General features: G+C 37.7%; 2 protein-coding genes across 2 annotated transcripts in view; both read left to right on the forward strand.

Annotated features, from left to right (window-relative positions):
• The first annotated feature begins 2,457 nt into the window (after positions 1–2,457).
• LOC145512715 (olfactory receptor 4F3/4F16/4F29-like) lies at positions 2,458–3,399 on the forward strand. Its single transcript, XM_081507006.1, has one exon. The coding sequence runs from the start codon at positions 2,458–2,460 to the stop codon at positions 3,397–3,399; it is 942 nt and encodes a 313-aa protein (XP_081363132.1).
• A 7,048-nt stretch (positions 3,400–10,447) lies between these two features.
• Positions 10,448–20,094, forward strand: part of LOC145513832 (uncharacterized) — a 139,097-nt gene continuing 129,450 nt past the window's right edge. Inside the window, exons 1-2 of the mRNA XM_081510785.1 lie at positions 10,448–10,617; positions 10,740–11,163. Of these exons, the coding sequence (XP_081366911.1) occupies positions 10,448–10,617; positions 10,740–11,163 (594 nt within the window). The remainder of the gene's footprint in view (positions 10,618–10,739; positions 11,164–20,094) is intronic.

Raw genomic sequence — 20,094 nt, forward strand, 5'->3', positions numbered from 1 at the left:
TAACAGATCATTGTCAGGGATGAATAATCATGATCACCAAGGTAGCAGCTACCAATATGTTAGTAAATGGCAGTCATCAGCCATGAGAGGGGCTTATTTTCTCCAACAGTTTCTACCATTACCCCACCATATTGCTCATTCAGGTAGTCATGAGCAATGAAAAGAAAATAGGGAATTGGACACAGAAAAGATCTTGGAGTCTCAGCTGATTGGGGTTTTAATATAAACTCTAAGTAAATTTATGGTTTGGGTCAGGTTATTTAACATATTTGGATATGTATTTCTTAATTTATAATGACTTCAAAATTTCTAAATTATGGATATTGATTTTATCTGTAGGTCCCAAAGCTGACCTCATTGATTTCAGTACTTCTGACTATACTGAAGATTCCTTTTAGGCCTATTCCTACTTTTGGTTTTCTTTAAAATTTTTCAGTTTATTGAATTCCACACACTCTTGACCTTTCCTTTTTTCTTCACATGGTAAGTTTCTAATGCAAGTAAATACATTTTATTCACTCTTTCAGCACATATTTATTTGTGATCTAAATTTTTGCTACATTGGATTGAAGAAGACAGATGTGATCCTTAACTCAACAGAGCTTGCAGCCTCATTGGAAAGAAGAAATTGAACAATAACAAATTATACTTGTGGACGGTAAAGAATCTGCCTGCAATGCAAGAGACCTGGATTTTGATCCCTGGGAGAAGGAAATAGCAACCCACTCCAGTATTCTTGCCTGGGAAATCCCATAGACAGAGGATCCTGATGGGCTATAGTTCATGGGGTCACAAAGAGTCAGAAACCACTGAGCAACTAACACTTTCACTTCTTGCACTTTGAGAGCAAGTCAATTAAATGTATACAAGATAGTTTAAATCTACCACAGAAAATGTGAATGTTGTATTTATCATAGTTCTTTACTGAAATATATTTTCTGATATGAAAGTCTGATACTCCCTGCTGGTAAACAGTATTTTATTTTCTTATTTATTTATTATGTCTCACATGTTGAGAGCTGTAAGGGCAACTGAAATAGAGAATTAGACTGATGGGCAAGTGAAATATAGAGAAAGAAACATAATGTTTACTGAATACTTAATATAGCCATATGATTAAGATGTATCAGTTATTTTACCAATTACAATTTCATAGATAAATAAACTGAGGCTCAAAGAGTTTAAGTAACTTGCCTAACATCAAGTTGTCAGTGGTTGTACATTAGTATAAATCTTGTAATCTAAATCCAACACTCACATTCCTCTTGCTAAGACATGCATGCCTGTGTGCTAAGTCACTTCAGTCATGTCTGACTCTTTGCGACCCCATAGACTGTAGCCCGCCAGGCTCCTCTGTCCAAGGGATTCTCCAGGCAAGAACACTGGAGTGGGTTGCCATGCCTTCCTCTAGGGGATCTTCTGACCCAGGGATCGAGCCCGCATCTCTTTACGTCTCCTACATTGGCAGGCGGGTTCTTTAGCACCACCTGGGGGGCCCTAAATAAGAGTAAATAATTACAGGATAATATGATTAGTTCTTATATGCAAATTTGTATACATCATTTCCACTGCATTATGCATTTCATAGTTTTGAGATTTTCAGATCATATGCTAAGTAACCTAAAACAGTGTTTCTCAAAGTATCTGCGTTGTAGGATAAGATTTTTCCTTTCATTTCTAGTCTTTCATGGGCTATTACTTTTGTGAAAAACAAAATCAGCAACTTGGGAATCACTGTATATCAAACTGCTAGAAAAGTTTTTAAGTACTCCCTCACAAACTCTGTACCTAATATACAAACTGATAACAGACAGTTCATGGACCTACACCTCTCTGTGTGGACTGCTTTTTCTTTGCTTCAGGGAGTCCAAATATGAATGAGTCAAAATCTCTGCCTTCAAAAATCTGAGAGTCGACTTGGTGATTTAGAATAGCAATCAACTCACTATAATAAAACTATAATAAAATAAATGCTAGTAAAAATAAAGCAAAACTTTGTAGATGTGGTAAACATTTAAGTAATACTGAAGATGAATATATTCCCACAGGTGGGGCCAGAGGAAAGTTCATAGGCTTGGAAGGATCACAATACTGATTAGTTCTATGTGACTGGAGCCAGATCATATTGGTTTTAAACCCAAAATCAAAAGGTTTGGGCTTGAATTCCTGTTACTCTTGCTAACCACTTTGTACCTCATGCATAATATCATGGCATCCACCCTGAATGCTGGTAGAGGGTATTAAATGCAGAGAAAACTTGGTGGTAGAAAAACAACAGCACATAAGAGCCACCAATGTTTTTGTGTGGTCACACTGCAAAGGCTGGGAGGTCATCTTAATGCTAAAGTAGAAACAGCCATTCATAACTTTAACCCCTCTTCTAATTTATTAAAATAATTATTATATTTTAAATTTTCATCTCTTAACTTCCTTCAGGTAGCAAAGTGTACAAAGCCAATGTATGGAGCAAACTACTCTGTGGTGTCAGAGTTTGTGTTCCTGGGAATCACCAACTCCTGGGAAATACAGCTTCTCCTCTTTGTGTTATCCTCCATATTTTTCACAGCAAGCATAATGGGAAACTCCCTCATTATTCTCACTGTGACTTCTGACCCTCACTTACACTCTCCCATGTACTTTCTATTGGCCAACCTCTCCTTCATTGACATGGGAGTTTCTTCTGTCAGTTCCCCCAAGATGATTTATGACCTTTTCAGAAAGCATAAAGTCATCTCCTTTAGTGGCTGCATTGCTCAGATCTTCTTCATCCATGTCATTGGTGGTGTGGAGATGGTGCTGCTCATTGCCATGGCTTTTGACAGATACATTGCCATATGTAAGCCTCTCTACTATCTGACCATCATGAGCCCAAGAATGTGCGTTTTCTTTTTAGCGGCTGCCTGGATGATTAGCCTTATTCACTCCATGGTTCAACTGGCTTTTGTTGTAAACTTACCCTTCTGTGGGCCTAATGTGTTGGACAGCTTTTACTGTGACCTTCCTCGGTTCATCAAACTTGCCTGCATAGACACATACCAGCTAGAATTCATGGTCACAGCCAACAGTGGATTCATCTCTGTTGGCTCCTTCTTCATTCTGATCATTTCCTATATTGTCATCATTCTCACTGTTCAGAAACACTCTTCAGGTGGTTCATCCAAGGCTCTGTCCACACTTTCAGCTCATATCACTGTAGTAGTCTTGTTCTTTGGCCCTTTGATATTTTTCTATGTATGGCCATTTCCCTCCACACATCTGGATAAGTTTCTGGCATTCTTCGAAGCAGTTCTTACTCCTTTCCTGAATCCTGTTATTTACACATTCAGGAATCAAGAAGTGAAGATGGCAATGAGGAGAGTATGCAAACAGCTAGTAAATAACAAGAGATCTCTTGAGTGATGAATGTATTGTAAGAGCCCTTATTGATTACTAATGCTCATTACTGATGGTCAAACTCAGAGAAAAGCTCTTATTTGTCCTTCCTTGACTTGATTATACACTTATATTGAATTCACTTTGTCTTTTGATTAGGAGGAAGGGAAATTCACTTTTGAAAAGAGATAGTTACAGATAAGGTATTTGTAAGCCAAAGATTATAATAATGTTGAGTCTAAATTCCTAAGGAATAAGAATGTGAAGTAATTCTTAGAAATACATACCATGGAAGGTTTCTTTAAGGCCTTCATAACAGCGAGAAGTTTCTTCCAGTCCCCCTAGTTCAAGATGACTGAACTTGAACTTCACTACACCTAAAATACCTATTTCCAAGTATGGTCACATTCACAGATATTTAGGCTTAGGATTTCAACATGTCTGATGGACAAAAATCAATCCACATCAGTAGTGCAGGTAGTGTATACATACATTGGAGAAGAAAATGGCAACCCACTCCAGTATTCTTGCCTGGTGAATCCCAGGGACAGAGGAGCCTGGTGGGCTGCTGCCTATGGGGTTGCACAAAGTCAGACACGACTGAAGCGACTTAGCAGCAGCAGTAGGTATCTGAAAACAAGAATGACTGTAGGTTACCTCTTAATAAGTGTGAAAACAGATTTAAAATAAATAATAGAAGGAACTTTAGCTCTTTCATAGGCAATTAACTATATTTTTAAGTAATGGAACATATAGAGTCAGCATAAGCCACAAAAAGTTATTCATACGAGCTAAAGCATCTATGCTAACTAGCAATATTACACCCATATAAAGGACAACATTTACTGCTTTTAGTCAAGAACAAAACAAATACACAAAAATAAATTTGTTATGTCATCCTAAAAGGGAAAACCAAATTTTTGTCTTCCTTCAATACAGTATGTGGTGGCAAAGCATTACTAAATTTTAAAATATAAACCCATCAAATCTGAGCTATGTAAACCTTGCCAAAATATTTTCTATATATCATTTATATGTATTTATATTCATATATTTGTATTTATTCATAGTTGGCTTAAAACTCAACATTCAGAAAACTAAGATCATGGCATCTGGTCCCATCACTTCATGGCAAATAGATGGGGGAAACAGTGGAAACAGTGACAGACTTTTATTTTTTTGGACTCCAAAATCACTGCAGACGGTAACTGCAGCCATGAAATTAAAAGACACTTACTCCTTGGAAGAAAAGTTATGACCAACCTAGACAGCATATTAAAAAGCAGAGACATTACTTTGCCAACAAAGATCCATCTAGTCAAAGCTATGGTTTTTCCAGTAGTCAAGTATGGATGTGAGAGTTGGACTATCAAGAAAGCTGAGCGCCGAAGAATTGATGCTCTTGAACTGTGGTGTTGGAGAAGACTCTTGAGAGTCCCTTGGACTGCAAGGAGATCCAACCAGTCCATCCTAAAGAAGACCAGTCCTGAGTGTTCATTGGAAGGACGGATGCTGAAGCTGAAACTCCAATACTTTGGCCACCTGATGTGAAGAACTGACTCACTGGAAAAGCCCCTGATGCTGGGAAAGATTGAAGGCAGGAGGAGAAAGGGAAGAAAGAAGATGAGATGGTTGGATGGCATCACTGATTCAATGGACATGAGTTTGAATAAACTCCAGGAATTGGTGATGGACAGGGGAGGCCTGGCATGCTGCAGTCCATGGGGTCTCAAAGACTCGAACACAACTGAGCGAGTGAACTGAACTGATATATGAATTTCTTCATATTCATATTCATATATATATTTAAAAAATCAAGGCAAAAAGAATTGATTTCTTGAACTTTTTACAACTTTCAATCTCCATTCTGTTTTGTCTTTTCAGACAAATCTGTCCTCTTTCTGATTTTGGAATAAGTATACATTAATATAAATAAAAACAAATATATATCTTATTACCTTGCACTGTTAATTTTTTTTGGCTATAATACTTCTAGTACAGTTTCAATCATTCATTTTATGACCAAAATAACTAAATTTATTTCAAAAAGAGAACTCTTTTTAGGAAAGAAAAAAACAAAGCCAGACAGTAGTTTAAGGGACAAAATATTATTTTAGTTGGGAACTACTGCTTTTGGGAAAAGTGATGGATTTAATTAAATTTATGTGATAAACATTTTGCAATATATATATACATGTCAAATGATGTTGTATCAGTTCAGTTCAGTTCAGTCACTCAGTCGTGTCCGACTCTTTGCGACCCCATGAATCGTAGCATGCCAGGCCTCCCTGTCCATCACCAACTCCCAGAGTTTACCCAAACTTATGTCCATCGAGTTGGTGATGCCATCCAGCCATCTCATCCTCTGTCGTCCCCTTCTCCTCCTGCCCCCAATCCTTCCAGCATCAGGGTCTTTTCCAATGAGTCAACTCTTCATATGTGGTGGCCAAAGTATTGGAGTTTCAGCTTCAACATCAGTCCTTCCAATGAACACCCAGAACTGATCTCCTTTAGGATGGACTGGTTGGATCTCCTTGCTGTCCAAGGGACTTTCAAGAGTCTTCTCCAACACCACAGTTCAAAAGCATCAATTCTTCAGTGCTCAGCTTTCTTCACAGTCCAACTCTCATATCCACACATGACTACTGGAAAAACCATAGCCTTGACTAGATGGACCTTTGTTGGCAAAGTAACGTCTCTGCTTTTTAATATGCTGTCTAGGTTGGTCATAGCTTTTCTTCCAAGGAGCAAACGTCTTTTAATTTCATGGCTATAGTCACCATCTGCAGTGATTTTGGAGCCCAAGAAAATAAAGTCTGTCACTGTTTCCGTTGGTTCCCCAACTATTTGCCATGTTGTATACCTTAGACAAATGTGATATGTATATATATATTAAAAACATATACAATATTATATGTCAATTACATCTCAATAAAACAGGTAAACAGATGCTTTGCCATGCATCTAGCCATTTATCAATACATTTTTGGTACATTTCAAAGTGAATCATAAAGATTGCTTCCTGCATTTTAATAAATATCATCACTAATTCATATCAACATTTATGCTGAACATTGTTTCATATGTACTGGAAGACTCCCTTTTGAAAAGAGCATATTCAAAGGAATCATTCCTTTTTTAAGTAAATTTTTCATTGATTTTATTTTTATGCACACTTTCTTGCTAAGTTCATTTGAATGAAGATCCTAAAAGTGCCAGAAAGACATGGAATAATCGATACATTGCTGGGAATCAGTCCTGGTAGGACTGTGGAACTGGAGAACTTTGAGCAGGTTTTGAAGAGTAGAAGAGACACAGCTCTCTCCTGAATCTAGGACTTGTCTGCTGTTTCTTCTGCTAGAAATATTGTCAATGCATCACCGTCTCCCTTGCTGACTCTTCCTCACCCTTTAGACCCCAAGTACTATGACTACCCAGTATGAACCTATTATTCTTTCCAGTGCCATTATTTAATGTGAAGGAGTTTGGAGTATTTTCTCCTGCTTATTCAGCATCGTGGATGCTTAGATTGATTGAAATTTATGGTGAAATCCAGATGATTTTGATTAAATGTCTTAACCTCCACAGATTTTGATTAAATGTCTTCACACTCTACTCATTTCTACCTCCTTTTAAACCACCAGTGAGTGATTAATAATTGACAGATAAAATTCCCAGAGATGATGCTCTAAAAATATCCAGTCCAAATAACAAGAAGAAAAAAATTGAACTTGATCTATTAAATTCAGTTTCAGAAAAATAGTCTTAGTGACAGAATCTTCATTTGCAGATATCATATAATTTTTGGATTGTGGTTAAAGTCTATAATGCAGGAAAGAAGGACTAGATCATATTAGAGAACAAATAAGGGACTATAGATGGTGGACAAGGCAAATAACCGACTTTGACTTTTATCTGGTCATGGACATGTGTCTTAGGCTTCCAGAGTAAAATCAAAGCCATAATAGAGAGTCAGGGTCAGCACAACACAGTGTCTTTAGCAGAGGCAAGGCACTTGGGGGTTCTAGTGATAAACTAAAACAGAGTTTAGTAACTTTTTATCTCATTAATCTTTCTGATAGGAATAAAAGGGAAATTAATAACCCACAGAAGCTAGAAGTTAAGACCACTTACACTGTTCAAATTCTGTATTTACAGGAAAGTTAAAAAAAGGAATAAATCCTCTAGAAACTGGTTCTCTATGGTATTTCTTGGGACTAAAACCAAATGGTGCACACAGAATTTTGAGAAGGACAGATTGGTAAATTCTATTCCTGAGAACAAACCTGACCCTATCTTCATGTCTCATTAATAATCTATCATTGTTTTCAACTGTGATTATAGAAAAACTGCTCTAATGGTAGTAAAGGGAAATTAATCCTTTTGCTGTGTTCTATGCATGTTGGGAATTTACTTGTTTCTTTCTCCCTCTCTAATTTTGGTCATCAGTTTGTGAAATAGATATAGATAAGGTTGAGAGAAAAATAACATATTTAGGAACCCAGGGATATGAAAATTGATCTTAAGGGGAAAGTAGAAAGGAAGGGACAAGTTAATTTTGTTGCTTACTTCAAGGACAGTAAGGATATATATAGAACAGTCCTTGACAACATCTGTATCTTACTTTCACAGAGTAACAGACAAGTGGACATCAGCTGAAAATAAAGAACTAGAAAGTTCCTTTGGAAGCAGAGAAGTCAAATTGATACAGCATAGGGATAGACAAACTAGGGAGATGTCAAGTTCTCAAAAGTATGTCTTTGATGATTTGAATATGCACTGATGTATCATGTGGGCTGGGCCAGAAATTCCCTTTATATAGTTACTGGGTTATTTCTATGGGTTTATTAGTAGGACACTCATCCTATTTTCTTCAACTACAAACTTCAAATGCATGAAAATCTCTTCTAGATGACCAAATCTATGTAAATCTTCGAAACAAATGATTATGCTTAAAGAGTAAATGTTAAGGAGTCACTGAAACTTTAATGATATTATTTATTTATTTTTGGCTGTGCTGGGTCTTCATTACTGCATGACATTTGCACTAATTTGCTTGTGCATCCAATGTACAGATCCCTTATTGTTATATTTCCTTTGATTATATTATTTCATTTGTTGACACTTCCAGTGTGCTTTCTCTTATATTTTAGAATGTAGTATATCTTCTTTCAGCTTTTAGAGAGTATTGATGAAATATCATGGTTCTTCATGTGTCTTTAATTCAAACGTCCATGGAATCATTTGAACACTGTTTTAAATGCTATCACCTCCTCACTCAGTCCTATGAAACTATGAGTATGTATAGGAATTCTTTATCTGTTGGTCATGGCTGGGATTGGGAATCATTTGAAATTTCTTTTTGGTGAAGTTTCTGATAATTTGTAGATTTCAATGGCCACAGAGTTGCTCGAGAATAGTGTTGACAATTATACAAAATATATCTGTACTTTCAGAGCTACATCTTTCTGACTGTTTAATTCACCCTGGCTATCTACCTATAAAGAGAGGTAGGGAGCAGTAACTTTACATTTCTTAAACAGAGGTACAACTGATACTTGACTGTAATATTACACTGTTCACCTCTGGGGTCTTCAGTTAAGTACACATGTTTCTATTATAGTTCTAGATGTCTTGGCAGAATAAACGCATATAACTCCGAAAAAGCAGAATTTCCTTACACTATTTGCCATTTATTGTAGTGTAAGTGGCCAATATATGCCTTATGATATATATCATATGTCAAAAAAATTACTACTGGGTTATGATAACATTTTCAGCATGTATCACTATTTGTGATATTGAGTCCTGTAGCTTTAAGGATTATGTCTTTTCAAATGAGTCAGCTCTTCGCATCAGGTGGCCAAAGGATTGGAGTTTCAGCTTCAACATCAGTCCTTCCGGTGAACACCCAGGACTGATCTCCTTGCAGTCCAAGGGACTCTCAAGAGTCTTCTCCAACACCACAGTTCAAAAGCATCAGTTCTTTGGTGCTCAGCTTTCTTTATAGTCCAACTCTCACATCCATACATGACCACTGGAAAAACCACAGCCTTGACTAGACGGACCTTTGTTGACAAAGTAATGTCTCTGCTTTTCAATATGCTATCTAGGTTGGTCATAACTTTCCTTCCAAGGAGTAAGCCTCTTTTAAATTCATGGCTGCAATCACCATCTGCAGTGATTTTGGAGCCCCCAAAAAAATAAGGTCAGCCGCTGTTTCCACTGTTTCCCCATCTATTTCCCATGAAGTGATGGGACCGGATGCCATGATCTTAGTTTTCTAAATGTTGAGCTTTAAGCCAACTTTTTCACTCTCTTCTTTCACTTTCATCAAGAGGCTCTTTAGTTCTTCTTCACTTTCTGCCATGAGGGTGGTGTCATCTGCATATCTGAGGTTATTGATATTTCTCCTGGCAATCTTGATTCCAGCTTGTGTTTCCTCCAGCCCAGTGTTTCTCATGATGTACTCTGCATATACGTTAAATAAGCAGGGTGACAATATACAGCCTTGATGTACTCCTTTTCCTATTTGGAACCAGTCTGTTGTTCCATGTCCAGTTCTAACTGTTGCTTCCTGACCTGCATACAGGTTCTCAAGAGGCAGGTCAGGTATTCCCATCTCTTTCAGAATTTTCCACAGTTTATTGTAATCCACACAGTCAAAGGCTTTGGCAGTATGTTTTTACCTCCCTCAGATTCCCTCCTTGAAGTTTCCAATGCCTCTTTATTCTAGAGTCCTTATTAAATTTGGTGACTAAATGTATATTTACTCTTTCACCAATTTTCATAATTTTGGAGATTGGAGTCTTTCATTTACCTTTATATAAAAATTTCACTATTTCACAATCTCCAAATAGACAGGGTTATTAGCAGTGCTGGACATTTCACTATGCATCATGTCAATATATCCAGACTATAAACAGCTCTCACTACCTCTATGTTTATAAGCTTGATCTAAGTCACCATCATCTTTTGCCTGGCTTACTGTAATAGCTTCTAATCATCTTCCTAATTCCATCCTTGAAACTGTGAAGTGTTTTTATAATGCAGCAGCCAGAGTAATCTTGTAATGATGTTAAGTCTGGAGACCAGGAGAGTGAAGTATGCACATAGCTACAGGCCTGAACGGCCACAGCATAAGTCCCACTGTCCACCAGAGCCAAGCAATCTAGAGGCGTCAGTTGCAAAAACGGGGGTTCCAGGTGGGTGTATAACCTCCTATCTGAAAGATACCAGTGAGCCGTATTGAGGCAGAGGGATAGCAGAAAGACTCCCTGCATTCCCCTAGGTTCCCGGGAGGCAAGTCCATCATAGGCCCCCCCCAGGAACCAAACTTGAAGCTGCCCCTCAGGCTGAAACTCCAGGACAAGATCATCACAGAAAGAATGGGGTTTGTCAGTCTTCTGTCTGACCAGTTCCCTGGAGGTGGTAGCCAGCCAAGAACTGTCTCTCCAGTTGTTAACGGTCCTGCGAAACCCAGGAAAGCAAGGCCCTCGGCCCTTAGACCCAGGTGATCTAGTGGCGACCCCTAGGCAGCAGCCGCAGAGACCAGGGCAGCAGCCTCAGGTGAAAGCTCCTGAGGAAATCCCGGCATCTGGAGAGCAGCCAGAGATGAAGATGGCGCCGCCAGTCTCACTCCAGGAGGGCGCCCCACAGGCCTGCAGACACCTGTCAGACCAGCTGCCTGACCCTCAGGCCACCCTCCAGGACAAGCACAATGCAAATGAGCTTCTATTGCACCTTCTGGGTGGCCCTGGATCTGCTGCTTCCGAGCTGAGCCCTGGGCGGGTGAGTTCAAGCTGGTGCTCTTTAAGGGTCGATTCTTAGATGATCTGTAGACATGGCTCCGTGGTTTGCAAAGCTGGAGATTTTGGAAGCGTGCCACTCAGGTGCTGCACGGCTTAAAATCTAGTGGTGTCTGGTGTGAGGTTCAAACCCTTTGCTCCTTAGACAGAAGTTCTGGGTTTTAAGTTCTCTCCTGACATTGTGCGTCGCTGGGCCGGTGGTTGGGGAGGGGATTTATGGCGGATTGTGCCCCAGCCTTTCCTACCTGCTGTCTGGTGGCTTTTCTCTCCTTGGCCTGACGCGTAGGAGTTCCTCAGCCAGGTTTTAGGCTGTTTTCACAGGAAGTTGTTCCACCTGTAGTTGTAGACGGAGTGTGTCCACGGGAGGACGGGAGTACAAAACCCGCTAAGCCGCCATCTTGAACCAAAACGGGGACCATCTTGATACTGAGGACAAAAATAATCAGTAAACAGTCTGTGACAGGAATAGAATCTAGATTAATTGTCCTAAATGAAGATTATAGCCCAGGAGATACACTTGAATTCAAAAACACTTTTCAAACACACAATTCAAAAAACACTTGAATTGTTCCGTGGACAACAAATAGGGGAAGCTTATAAAGGCTTTTAAAAAGTGCAAAATAAGTTAAATTTTTGTCATGAATTAGGGTTGGAACTGGCAAGAAGTAAGATGCTTGCTAAGCAAGGGTTGGATGAGGTCCAAAATGGTTGCAGAGTTACAAGGAGAGAACTTGAGACTATGAGGCTGCAGCTGGCAGCTGCTAGTAGATATTGTGTGGAGAATAGCTGCTGATGTCCTTGAGTTTGATACCATTCACAAAATTCAAGTTGTTAGTATTACAGGAATGTGCCTGAAACTACATCCACAATAGTAACCCAGGTGGATTTTGAATGCCTGATCCATCGTTACTCCATTTTGATTTTCAAATCCATTCTTCTCTTTAATGGTTCAAGCAATTCTGCGCATGTTTAACAGGCTTCAAACAGGCTGTTTTGGTTTATCTAAATTCCACTTAAATCATGCATAAGCCAGAATGACTTCCCATACCTCAACATGTGAAAATTTCTTCCCAACGTTATTATACATCACTGAATGTTCACACTCAGTGTGAACGGACCTTCCCACACAGATGGTGGGTCTATTTTGTTCTCACTGACACATTTCTCTGAAAAGAAAGAGGAACTTTTATATTAAATATTAAAGTTATATAAATCAAAGATTATATTAGCCCTTACTTTTCAGTTCCCAAATAAAAGCACAAATAACATATATCAGACATTTTGTATAATGATATGATTGTTTTCTCACGATGAGTATAGGACAGTATTCAAGCTATTCTGCTCTGTAATCAGTACATTTGTTAACATCATGTTTCTTTATCTGTTTGTATCCCAAATCTACCTTTTCACTTGTTCTGCTTTGGTAGTTCAGTTTTTTGGCAATGGGTAAAAAGCAGCAATTAGCTTTCAGATCTGTGGTTACTTACACATACTAACTCACAAATCATGTCTTCATGCTTTGTTCCATGTGTTAAAGGATGCTCTTGACTTTATGTTTAGCCAAGTAGAGCAGGTGTTGGCAAACTTTTTCTATAAAGGGCCAGATTATAAATAGTTTTCGATTTGTGGATTATAAGATCTCTGTTGAAACCAAGCAATTCTGCTGTTGTAGCAATCAAATATCCATCTGGTCAGTTCAGTTCAGTCTCTCAGTCATGTCTGACCCCACTCAGTGCAACTCCATGGACTGCAGCACACCAGGCTTCCTTGTCCGTCACCAGCTCCTGGAGCTTACTCAAACTTATGTGTGTAGAGTCGGTGATGCCATCCAACCATCTCATCCTCTGTCGTCCCCTTCTCCTGCCTTCAATCTTTCCCACCATCAGGGTCTTTTCTACTGAGTCAGTTCTTCGCATTAGGTAGCCAAAGTATTGGAGTCTCAGCTTCAGCATCAGTTTTTCTAATGAATATTCACGACTGATTTCCTTTAGAATTGACTGGTTGGATCTCCTTTCAGTCCAAGGGACTCTCAAGAGTCTTCTCCAACACCACAGTTGAAAAGCATCAGTTCTTTGGCACTCAACTTCTTTATGGTCCAACTCTCACATCTATGGAAAACCATAGCTTTGACTGGACAGACCTTTGTCGGCAAAGTAATGTCTCCGCTTTTTTTTTTTTTCATTTCTGCTCAAGTGCTTTTATTTTCTGATTCCTGGTCCTTTTATTTTTTTAATTGAAGGATAATTTCTTTGCAGAATTTTGTTGTTTTCTGTAAAACCTCAACATGAATCAGCCATAGGTATACATATATCCCCTCCCTTTTGAAACTCCCTCCTGTCTCCTGCCCCATCCCACTGCTCTAAATTGATACAGAGCTCCTGTTTGAGTTTCCTAAACCATATGGCAAATTCCCGTTGACTATCTATTTTACATATGATAATGTAAGTTTCCATGTTACTCTTTCCATACATCTCACCCTCTCCTCCCTTCTCCTCATGTCCATAAGTCTATTCTCTATGTCTGTTTCTCCATTGCTGCCCTGTAAATAAATTCTTCAGTACCATTTTTCTAGATTCCATATATATGTGTTAGAATATGATACTTATCTTTCTCTTTCTGACTTACTTCACCCTGTATAATAGGTTCTAGGTTCATCCACCTCATCAGAAGTGACTCAAATGTGTTCCTTTTTATGGCTGGGTAATATTCCATTCTGTACATGTACCACTGCTTCTTTATCCATTCATCTGTTGATGAACATCGAGGTTGCTTCCATGTTCTAGTTATTGTAAATAGTGCTGCAATTAACAATGGGATACATGTGTCTTTTTCAACCCTGGCTTCCTCAGGGTATATGCCTAGGAGTGGGATGCTGGGTTATATGGTGGTTTATTACTAGTTTTTTAAGGAATCTCCATGCCGTTTTCCATAGTGGCTGTATCAATTTACATTCCCACCAACAGTTCAAGAGTGTTCCTTTTTCTGCACACCCTCTTTCTCCAGCATTTATTGTTTGTAGACTCTTTGCTGATGGCCTTTCTGATCGGTGTGAGGTGATATCTCATTGTAGTTTTGATTTGCATTTCTCGAATAATGAGTGATGTTGAGCATCTTTTCATGTGTTTGTTAGCCATCTGTATGTCTTCTTTGGAGAGATATCTGTTTAGGTCTTTTTCCCACTTTTTGATGGGGTTCTTTGTTTTTCTGGCATTAAGTTGTATGATCTGCTTGTATATTTTGGAAATTACTCCTTTGTCAGTTGTTTCATTTGCTATTATTTTCTCCCATTCTGAGGGTTGTCTTTTCACCTTGCTTATAGTTTCCTTGGCTGTGCAAAAGCTTCTAAGTTTAATCAGGTCCCACTTGTTTACTTTTGTTTTTCTTTGCATTGCACTAGGAGGTGGGTCATAGAGGATCTTACTTTGATTTATGTCATTGAGTGTTCTGCCTATGTTTTCCTCTAATGGTTTTATACTTTTTGGTCTTACATTTAGGTCTTTAATCCATTTTGAGTTTATCTTTGTGTATGGTGTTAGGAAGTGTTCTAATTTCATTCTTTTACATTGTGGCTGTCCAGTTTTCCAAGCACCATTTATTGAGGAAGCTGTCTTTGCCCCATTGTGTATTTTTGCCTCCTTTGTCAAAAATAAGGTACCCATAGGTGCATGGGTTTATTTCTGGGCTTTCTATCTTGTTGCATTGGTCTATATTTCTGTTTTTGTGCCAGTACTATACTGTCTTGATGACGTAGCTTTGTAGTATAATCTGAAGTCAAGAAGCTTGATTCCTCCAGCTCCATTTTTCTTTCTCAAGAGTGCTTTGGCTATTCAGGGTCTTTTGTGTTTCCATATGAATTGTGAAAGTTTTTGTTTTAGTTCTGTGAAAAATGCCATTATTAATTTGATAGGGGTCACATTGAATCTGTAGGTTGCATTTGGTAGTATAGCCATTTTCACAATATTGATTCTTCCTACCCAGGAACATGGAATATCTCTCCATCTGTTTATCCCATCTTTGATTTCTTTCATTGGTGTCTTATAATTTTCTGTGTACAGTTATTTTGTTTCCTTAGGTAAGTTTATTCCTAGATATTTAATTCTTTTTGTTTCAGTGGTGAATGTGATTGATTCCTTAATTTCTCGTTCTGATTTTTCATTGTTAGTATATAGAAATGTAAGTGACTTCTGTGTATTGATTTTGTATCCTGCAACTTTGCTAAATTCACTGATTAGCTCTAGTAATTTCCTGATACTATCTTTAGGTTTTTCTATGTACAGTATCATGTCATCTGCACACAGTGAGAGCTTTACTTCTTCTTTTCCAATCTGGATTCCTTTTATTTCTTTTTCTTCTTTGATTGCTGTAGCTAGGACTTCCAGAACTATGTTGAATAATAGTGGCAAAAGTGGACACTCTTGTCTTGTTCCTGATCTTAGGGGGAATGCTTTCAGTTTTTCACCATTGAGAATAATGTTTTCTGTAGGCTTATCATATATGGCCTTTACTATGTTGAGATAGGTTCTTCTATGCCAATTTTTTTAAGAGCTTTAATCATAAATGGGTGCTGAATTTTGTCAAAGACTTTCTGCATCTATTGAGATTATCATATGGTTTTTATCTTTCAATTTGTTAATGTGGTGTATCACATTGATTGATTTGCGTAAATTGAAGAATCTTTGCATTTCTGGAATAAACCCAACTTGATCTTGGTGTATGAGCTTTTTGATATGTTGCTGAATTCTGTTTGCTAAAATTTTGTTGAGGATTTTTGCATCTATGTTCATCAGTGCTATTGGCCTGTAGTTTTCTTTTCTTGTGCTGTCTTTGTCTGGTTTTGCTATCAGGGTAATGGTGGCCTCGTAGAATGAGTTTGGAAGTGTTGCTTCCTCTGAAATTTTTTGAAAGAGTTTTAGAAGCATAGATATTAGCTCTTCTCTAAATGTTTGATAGAATTCTCCTGAGACGCCATCTGGCCCTGGGCTTTTGTTTCTGGGGAGATTTTTGATCACAGCTTCAATTTCAGTGCTTGTAATTAGGTTGTTCATAATTTCTATTTCTTCCTGGTTCAGTCTTGGAAGATTAAACTTTTCTAAGAATCTGTCCATTTCTTCCCGGTTATCTTTTTTATTGCCATATTGTTAGTTGTTCATAACAGTCTCTTATAATCCTTTGTATTTCTGCATTATCTGTTGTAACCTCTCCTTTTTCATTTCTAATTTTGTTGATTTGATTCTTCTCTCTCTTTTTCTTGATGAGTCTGGCTAAAGGTTTGTCAATTTTGTTTATCTTCTCAAAGAACCAGCTTTTAGTTTTATTAATCTTTACTATTGTTTCTTTCATTTCTTTTTCATTTACTTCTGCTTGGATCTTTATGATTTCTTTCCTTCTACTAATCTTGGGGTTGTTTTTTCCTTCTTTTTCCAGTTGTTTTAGGCATAAAGTTAGGTTGTCTATTCAATGTTTTTCTTTTTTCTTGAGGTAGTATTGTATTGCTATAAACTTCCCTCTTAGAACTGCTTTTGGTGCATCCCATAGGTTCTGAGTTGTCGTGTTTTCATTGTCATTTGTTTCTAGAAATTTTATGATTTCCCTTTTGATTTCTTCAGTAGCCTGCTGGTTATTTAGAAACGTGTTGTTTAATCTCCATGTGTTTTTTTCTTACAGTTTTTTTCTTGTAATTGATATCTAGTCTCATAGCGTTGTGGTAGGAGAAGATACTTGATACAATTTCAATTTTCTTAAATTTATTGGAGTTTGATTTGTGACCCAAGATATGGTCTATCCTAGAGAATGTTCCTTGTGCACTTGAGAAGGTATATTCTTATGCATTTGGATGGACTGTCCTGGAGATATCAATGAGATCCATCTCATCTAATGTATCATTTAAGACTTATATTTCCTTATTAATTTTCTGTTTTGATGATCTGTCCATTGGTGTGAGTGGGGTGTTAAAGTCTACTACTATTATTGTGTTACTGTCAATTTCCTCTTTTATGTCTATTGGTGTTTGTCTAATGTATTGAAGTGCTCCTGTGTTGAGTACATAGATATTTACAATTGTTATGTCTTCCTCTTGGATTGAGCCCTTGATCATTATGTAGTGGCCTTCCTTATCTCTTGTAAATTCTTTATTTTAAGGTCTATTTTGTCTCATATGAGGATTCCTACCCCAGCTTACTTTTGCTTTCCATTTGCTTGGAGTATGTTTTTCCATCCTCTCACTTTCAGTCTATGTGTGTCTTTTTGTCTAAAGTGAGTTTCTTGTAGACAGTAGATATGTGAGTCTTGTTTTTGTATCCATTCAGCCAGTTTGTGTCTTTCGGTTAGAGCACTTCGTCCATTTACATTTAAAGTAATTATTGATATATATGTTCCTATTGCCATTTTCTTCATTGTTTGGGGTTGATTTTATAGATCTTTTTTCTTCTCCTGTATTTCTTGACTATATAAGTCCCTTTAGCATTTGTTGTAAAGTTGATTTGGTGGTGCTGAATTCTCTTAACTTTTGCTTGTCTGAAAAGCTTTTTATTTCTCCATCAATTTTGAATGAGATCCTTGCCATGTACTGTAATCTTGGTTGGAGATTTTTCCCTTTCAGTGCTTTAAATATATCCTGCCATTCCCTTCTGGCCTGCAGAGTTTCTGCTGAAAGATCAGCTGTTAAGCATATGGGAGTTCCCTTCTGTGGTACTTGTTGCTTCTCCCTTGCTGCTATTAATATTCTATTAATATGCTATTGATATGCTATTAATATGTTTAGTCTTTGTTAGTTTCATTAGTATGTGTCTTGGCATGTTTCTCCTTGGGTTTATCCTGTATGGGACTCTTTGTGCCTCTTGGACTTGAAATCATTTCCTTTTCCATGTTGGGGAAATTTTCAACTAAAATCTCTTCAAAAATTTTCTCATACCCTTTCTTTTTCTCTTCTTCTTCTGGGACCCCTATAATTTGAATATTGGTGTGTTTGATTTTGTCCCAGAGGTCTCTGACACTATCCTCAGTTCTTTTCATTCTTTTTACTTTATTCTGCTCTTCAGAAGTTATTTCCACCATTTCATCTTCCAGCTCACTGATTTGTTCTTCTGCTTCAGATATTCTGCTATTGATTCCTTCTAGAGTCTTTTTAATTTCAGTAATTGTGTTGTTTGTCTCTGTATGTTTATTCTTTAATTCTAGGTCTTTATTAGTTGATTTTTGCATTTTCTCCATTTTGCTTTTTCAAGGTTTTTGATCATCTTTACTATCATTATTCTAAATTCTTTTTGAGGTAGTTTGCCTATTTCCTCTTCATTTATTTGGACTTCTGTGTTTCTAGTTTGTTCCTTCATTTCTGTAGTATTTCTCTGCCTTTTTATTATGTTTTTTTAGCTTATTGTGTTTGAGGTCTCCTTTCCCAGGCTTCAAGGTTGAATTCCTTCTTCCTTTTGGTTTCTGCCTTCCTAATGTTGGTCAAGTGGTTTGTGTAAGCTTCGTATAGGGTGAGATTTGAGCTGAGTTTTCGTTTGTCTCTGCTTTTAATATGCTGTCTAGGTTTGTCATAGCTTTTCTTACAAGGAGCAATCGTCTTTTAATTTCATGGCCGCAGTCACCATCTCCAGTGATTTTTGGAGCGCAAGAAAATAAAATCTGTCACTATTTCATTGTTTCCCCATCTATTTTCCAGGAAGTGATGGGACCAGAAGCCATGATCTTCATTTTTTGAATGTTGAGTTTTAAGCCAGCTTTTCATTCTCCTCTTTCACTTTCATCAAGAGGCTCTTCGGTTCCTCTTCGCTTTCTGCCATATGGGTGATGTCATCTGCATATCTTAGGTTATAGATATTTCTCTCAGCAATCTTGATTCCAGCTTGTGGTTCATCCAGCCCAGCATTTCACATGATGTACTCTGCATGTAAGTTAAATAAGCAGGGTGACAATATACAGCTTTGATGTACTCCTTTCCCTATTTGGAACCAGTCTGTTGTTCATGTCCAGTTCTAACTGTTGCTTCTTGACCTGCATACAGATTTCTCAGGAGGCAGGTAAGGTGGTCTGGTATTCCTGTCTCTTTAAGGATTTTCCACCGTTTGTTGTGACCCACACACTCAAAGGTTTTAGCATAGTCAATGAAGCAGAAGTAGATGTTTTTCTGGAAATCTCTTGCTTTTTCTGTGATCCATTAGATGTTGGCAATTTGATCCATAGACAACATATAAATGAATAGGCTTTGCTGAGTTCTGATAAAATGTTATTTACAAAAGCAGGAGGCAGGCCAGTTTTGGTATGCCCATCATATAGATTTGGCTATTCCCCCAACTATCAATCTTTATCTTAAAACAAGAGTCTAAAATAACCCTGTATGCCAGACATCAAAAGAGACACAGATAAATAGAACAGTATTATGGACTCTATGGGAGAGAGCGAGGGCGGGAGGATATGGGAGAATGGCATTGAAGTATGTAAATTATCATATGTGAAACGAATCGCCAGTCCAGGTTCAATGCATGATACAGGGTGCTTGAGGCTGGTGCACCGGGATGACCCAGAGGGATGGGATGGGGAGGGAGGTGGAAGGGGGTTTCTGGAAGGGGAAAACATGTACACCCATGGTGGATTCATGTCAATGTATGGCAAAACAAATACAATATTGTAAAGTTAAAAAATAGATAAATAAACTAATTTTAAAAATAAATAAAATGAAAGGCCATATAGTATCACACAAAATTTACTGTTAAAATTCAGAGATTTTTGATCCCAGCAGTACTAACTCATTTGCTGTATTATCATTCTAAAGTCACTTAACCTCTTGAATTTTTTTCTTCAAAGACTACAATAGGATTCACATGTTTGTGGCTATGACTAAGTGAGATGATATCTGAAAAGAGTTTATCAATTTAAAAATTAACCTGAGTTCCTTTCCTGGATTATAACTATT

The sequence above is a fragment of the Giraffa tippelskirchi genome, chromosome 7, assembly GCF_054371585.1.
Source record: "Giraffa tippelskirchi isolate mGirTip1 chromosome 7, T2T-mGirTip1v1.2.pri, whole genome shotgun sequence".
In the NCBI taxonomy this organism is placed as follows: domain Eukaryota; kingdom Metazoa; phylum Chordata; class Mammalia; order Artiodactyla; family Giraffidae; genus Giraffa; species Giraffa tippelskirchi.

What these genes read in the sequence shown, in the direction of transcription:
- LOC145512715 (XM_081507006.1), top strand. Translation starts at nt 2,458, where the DNA reads ATGTATGGAGCAAACTACTCTGTGGTGTCAGAGTTTGTGTTCCTGGGA.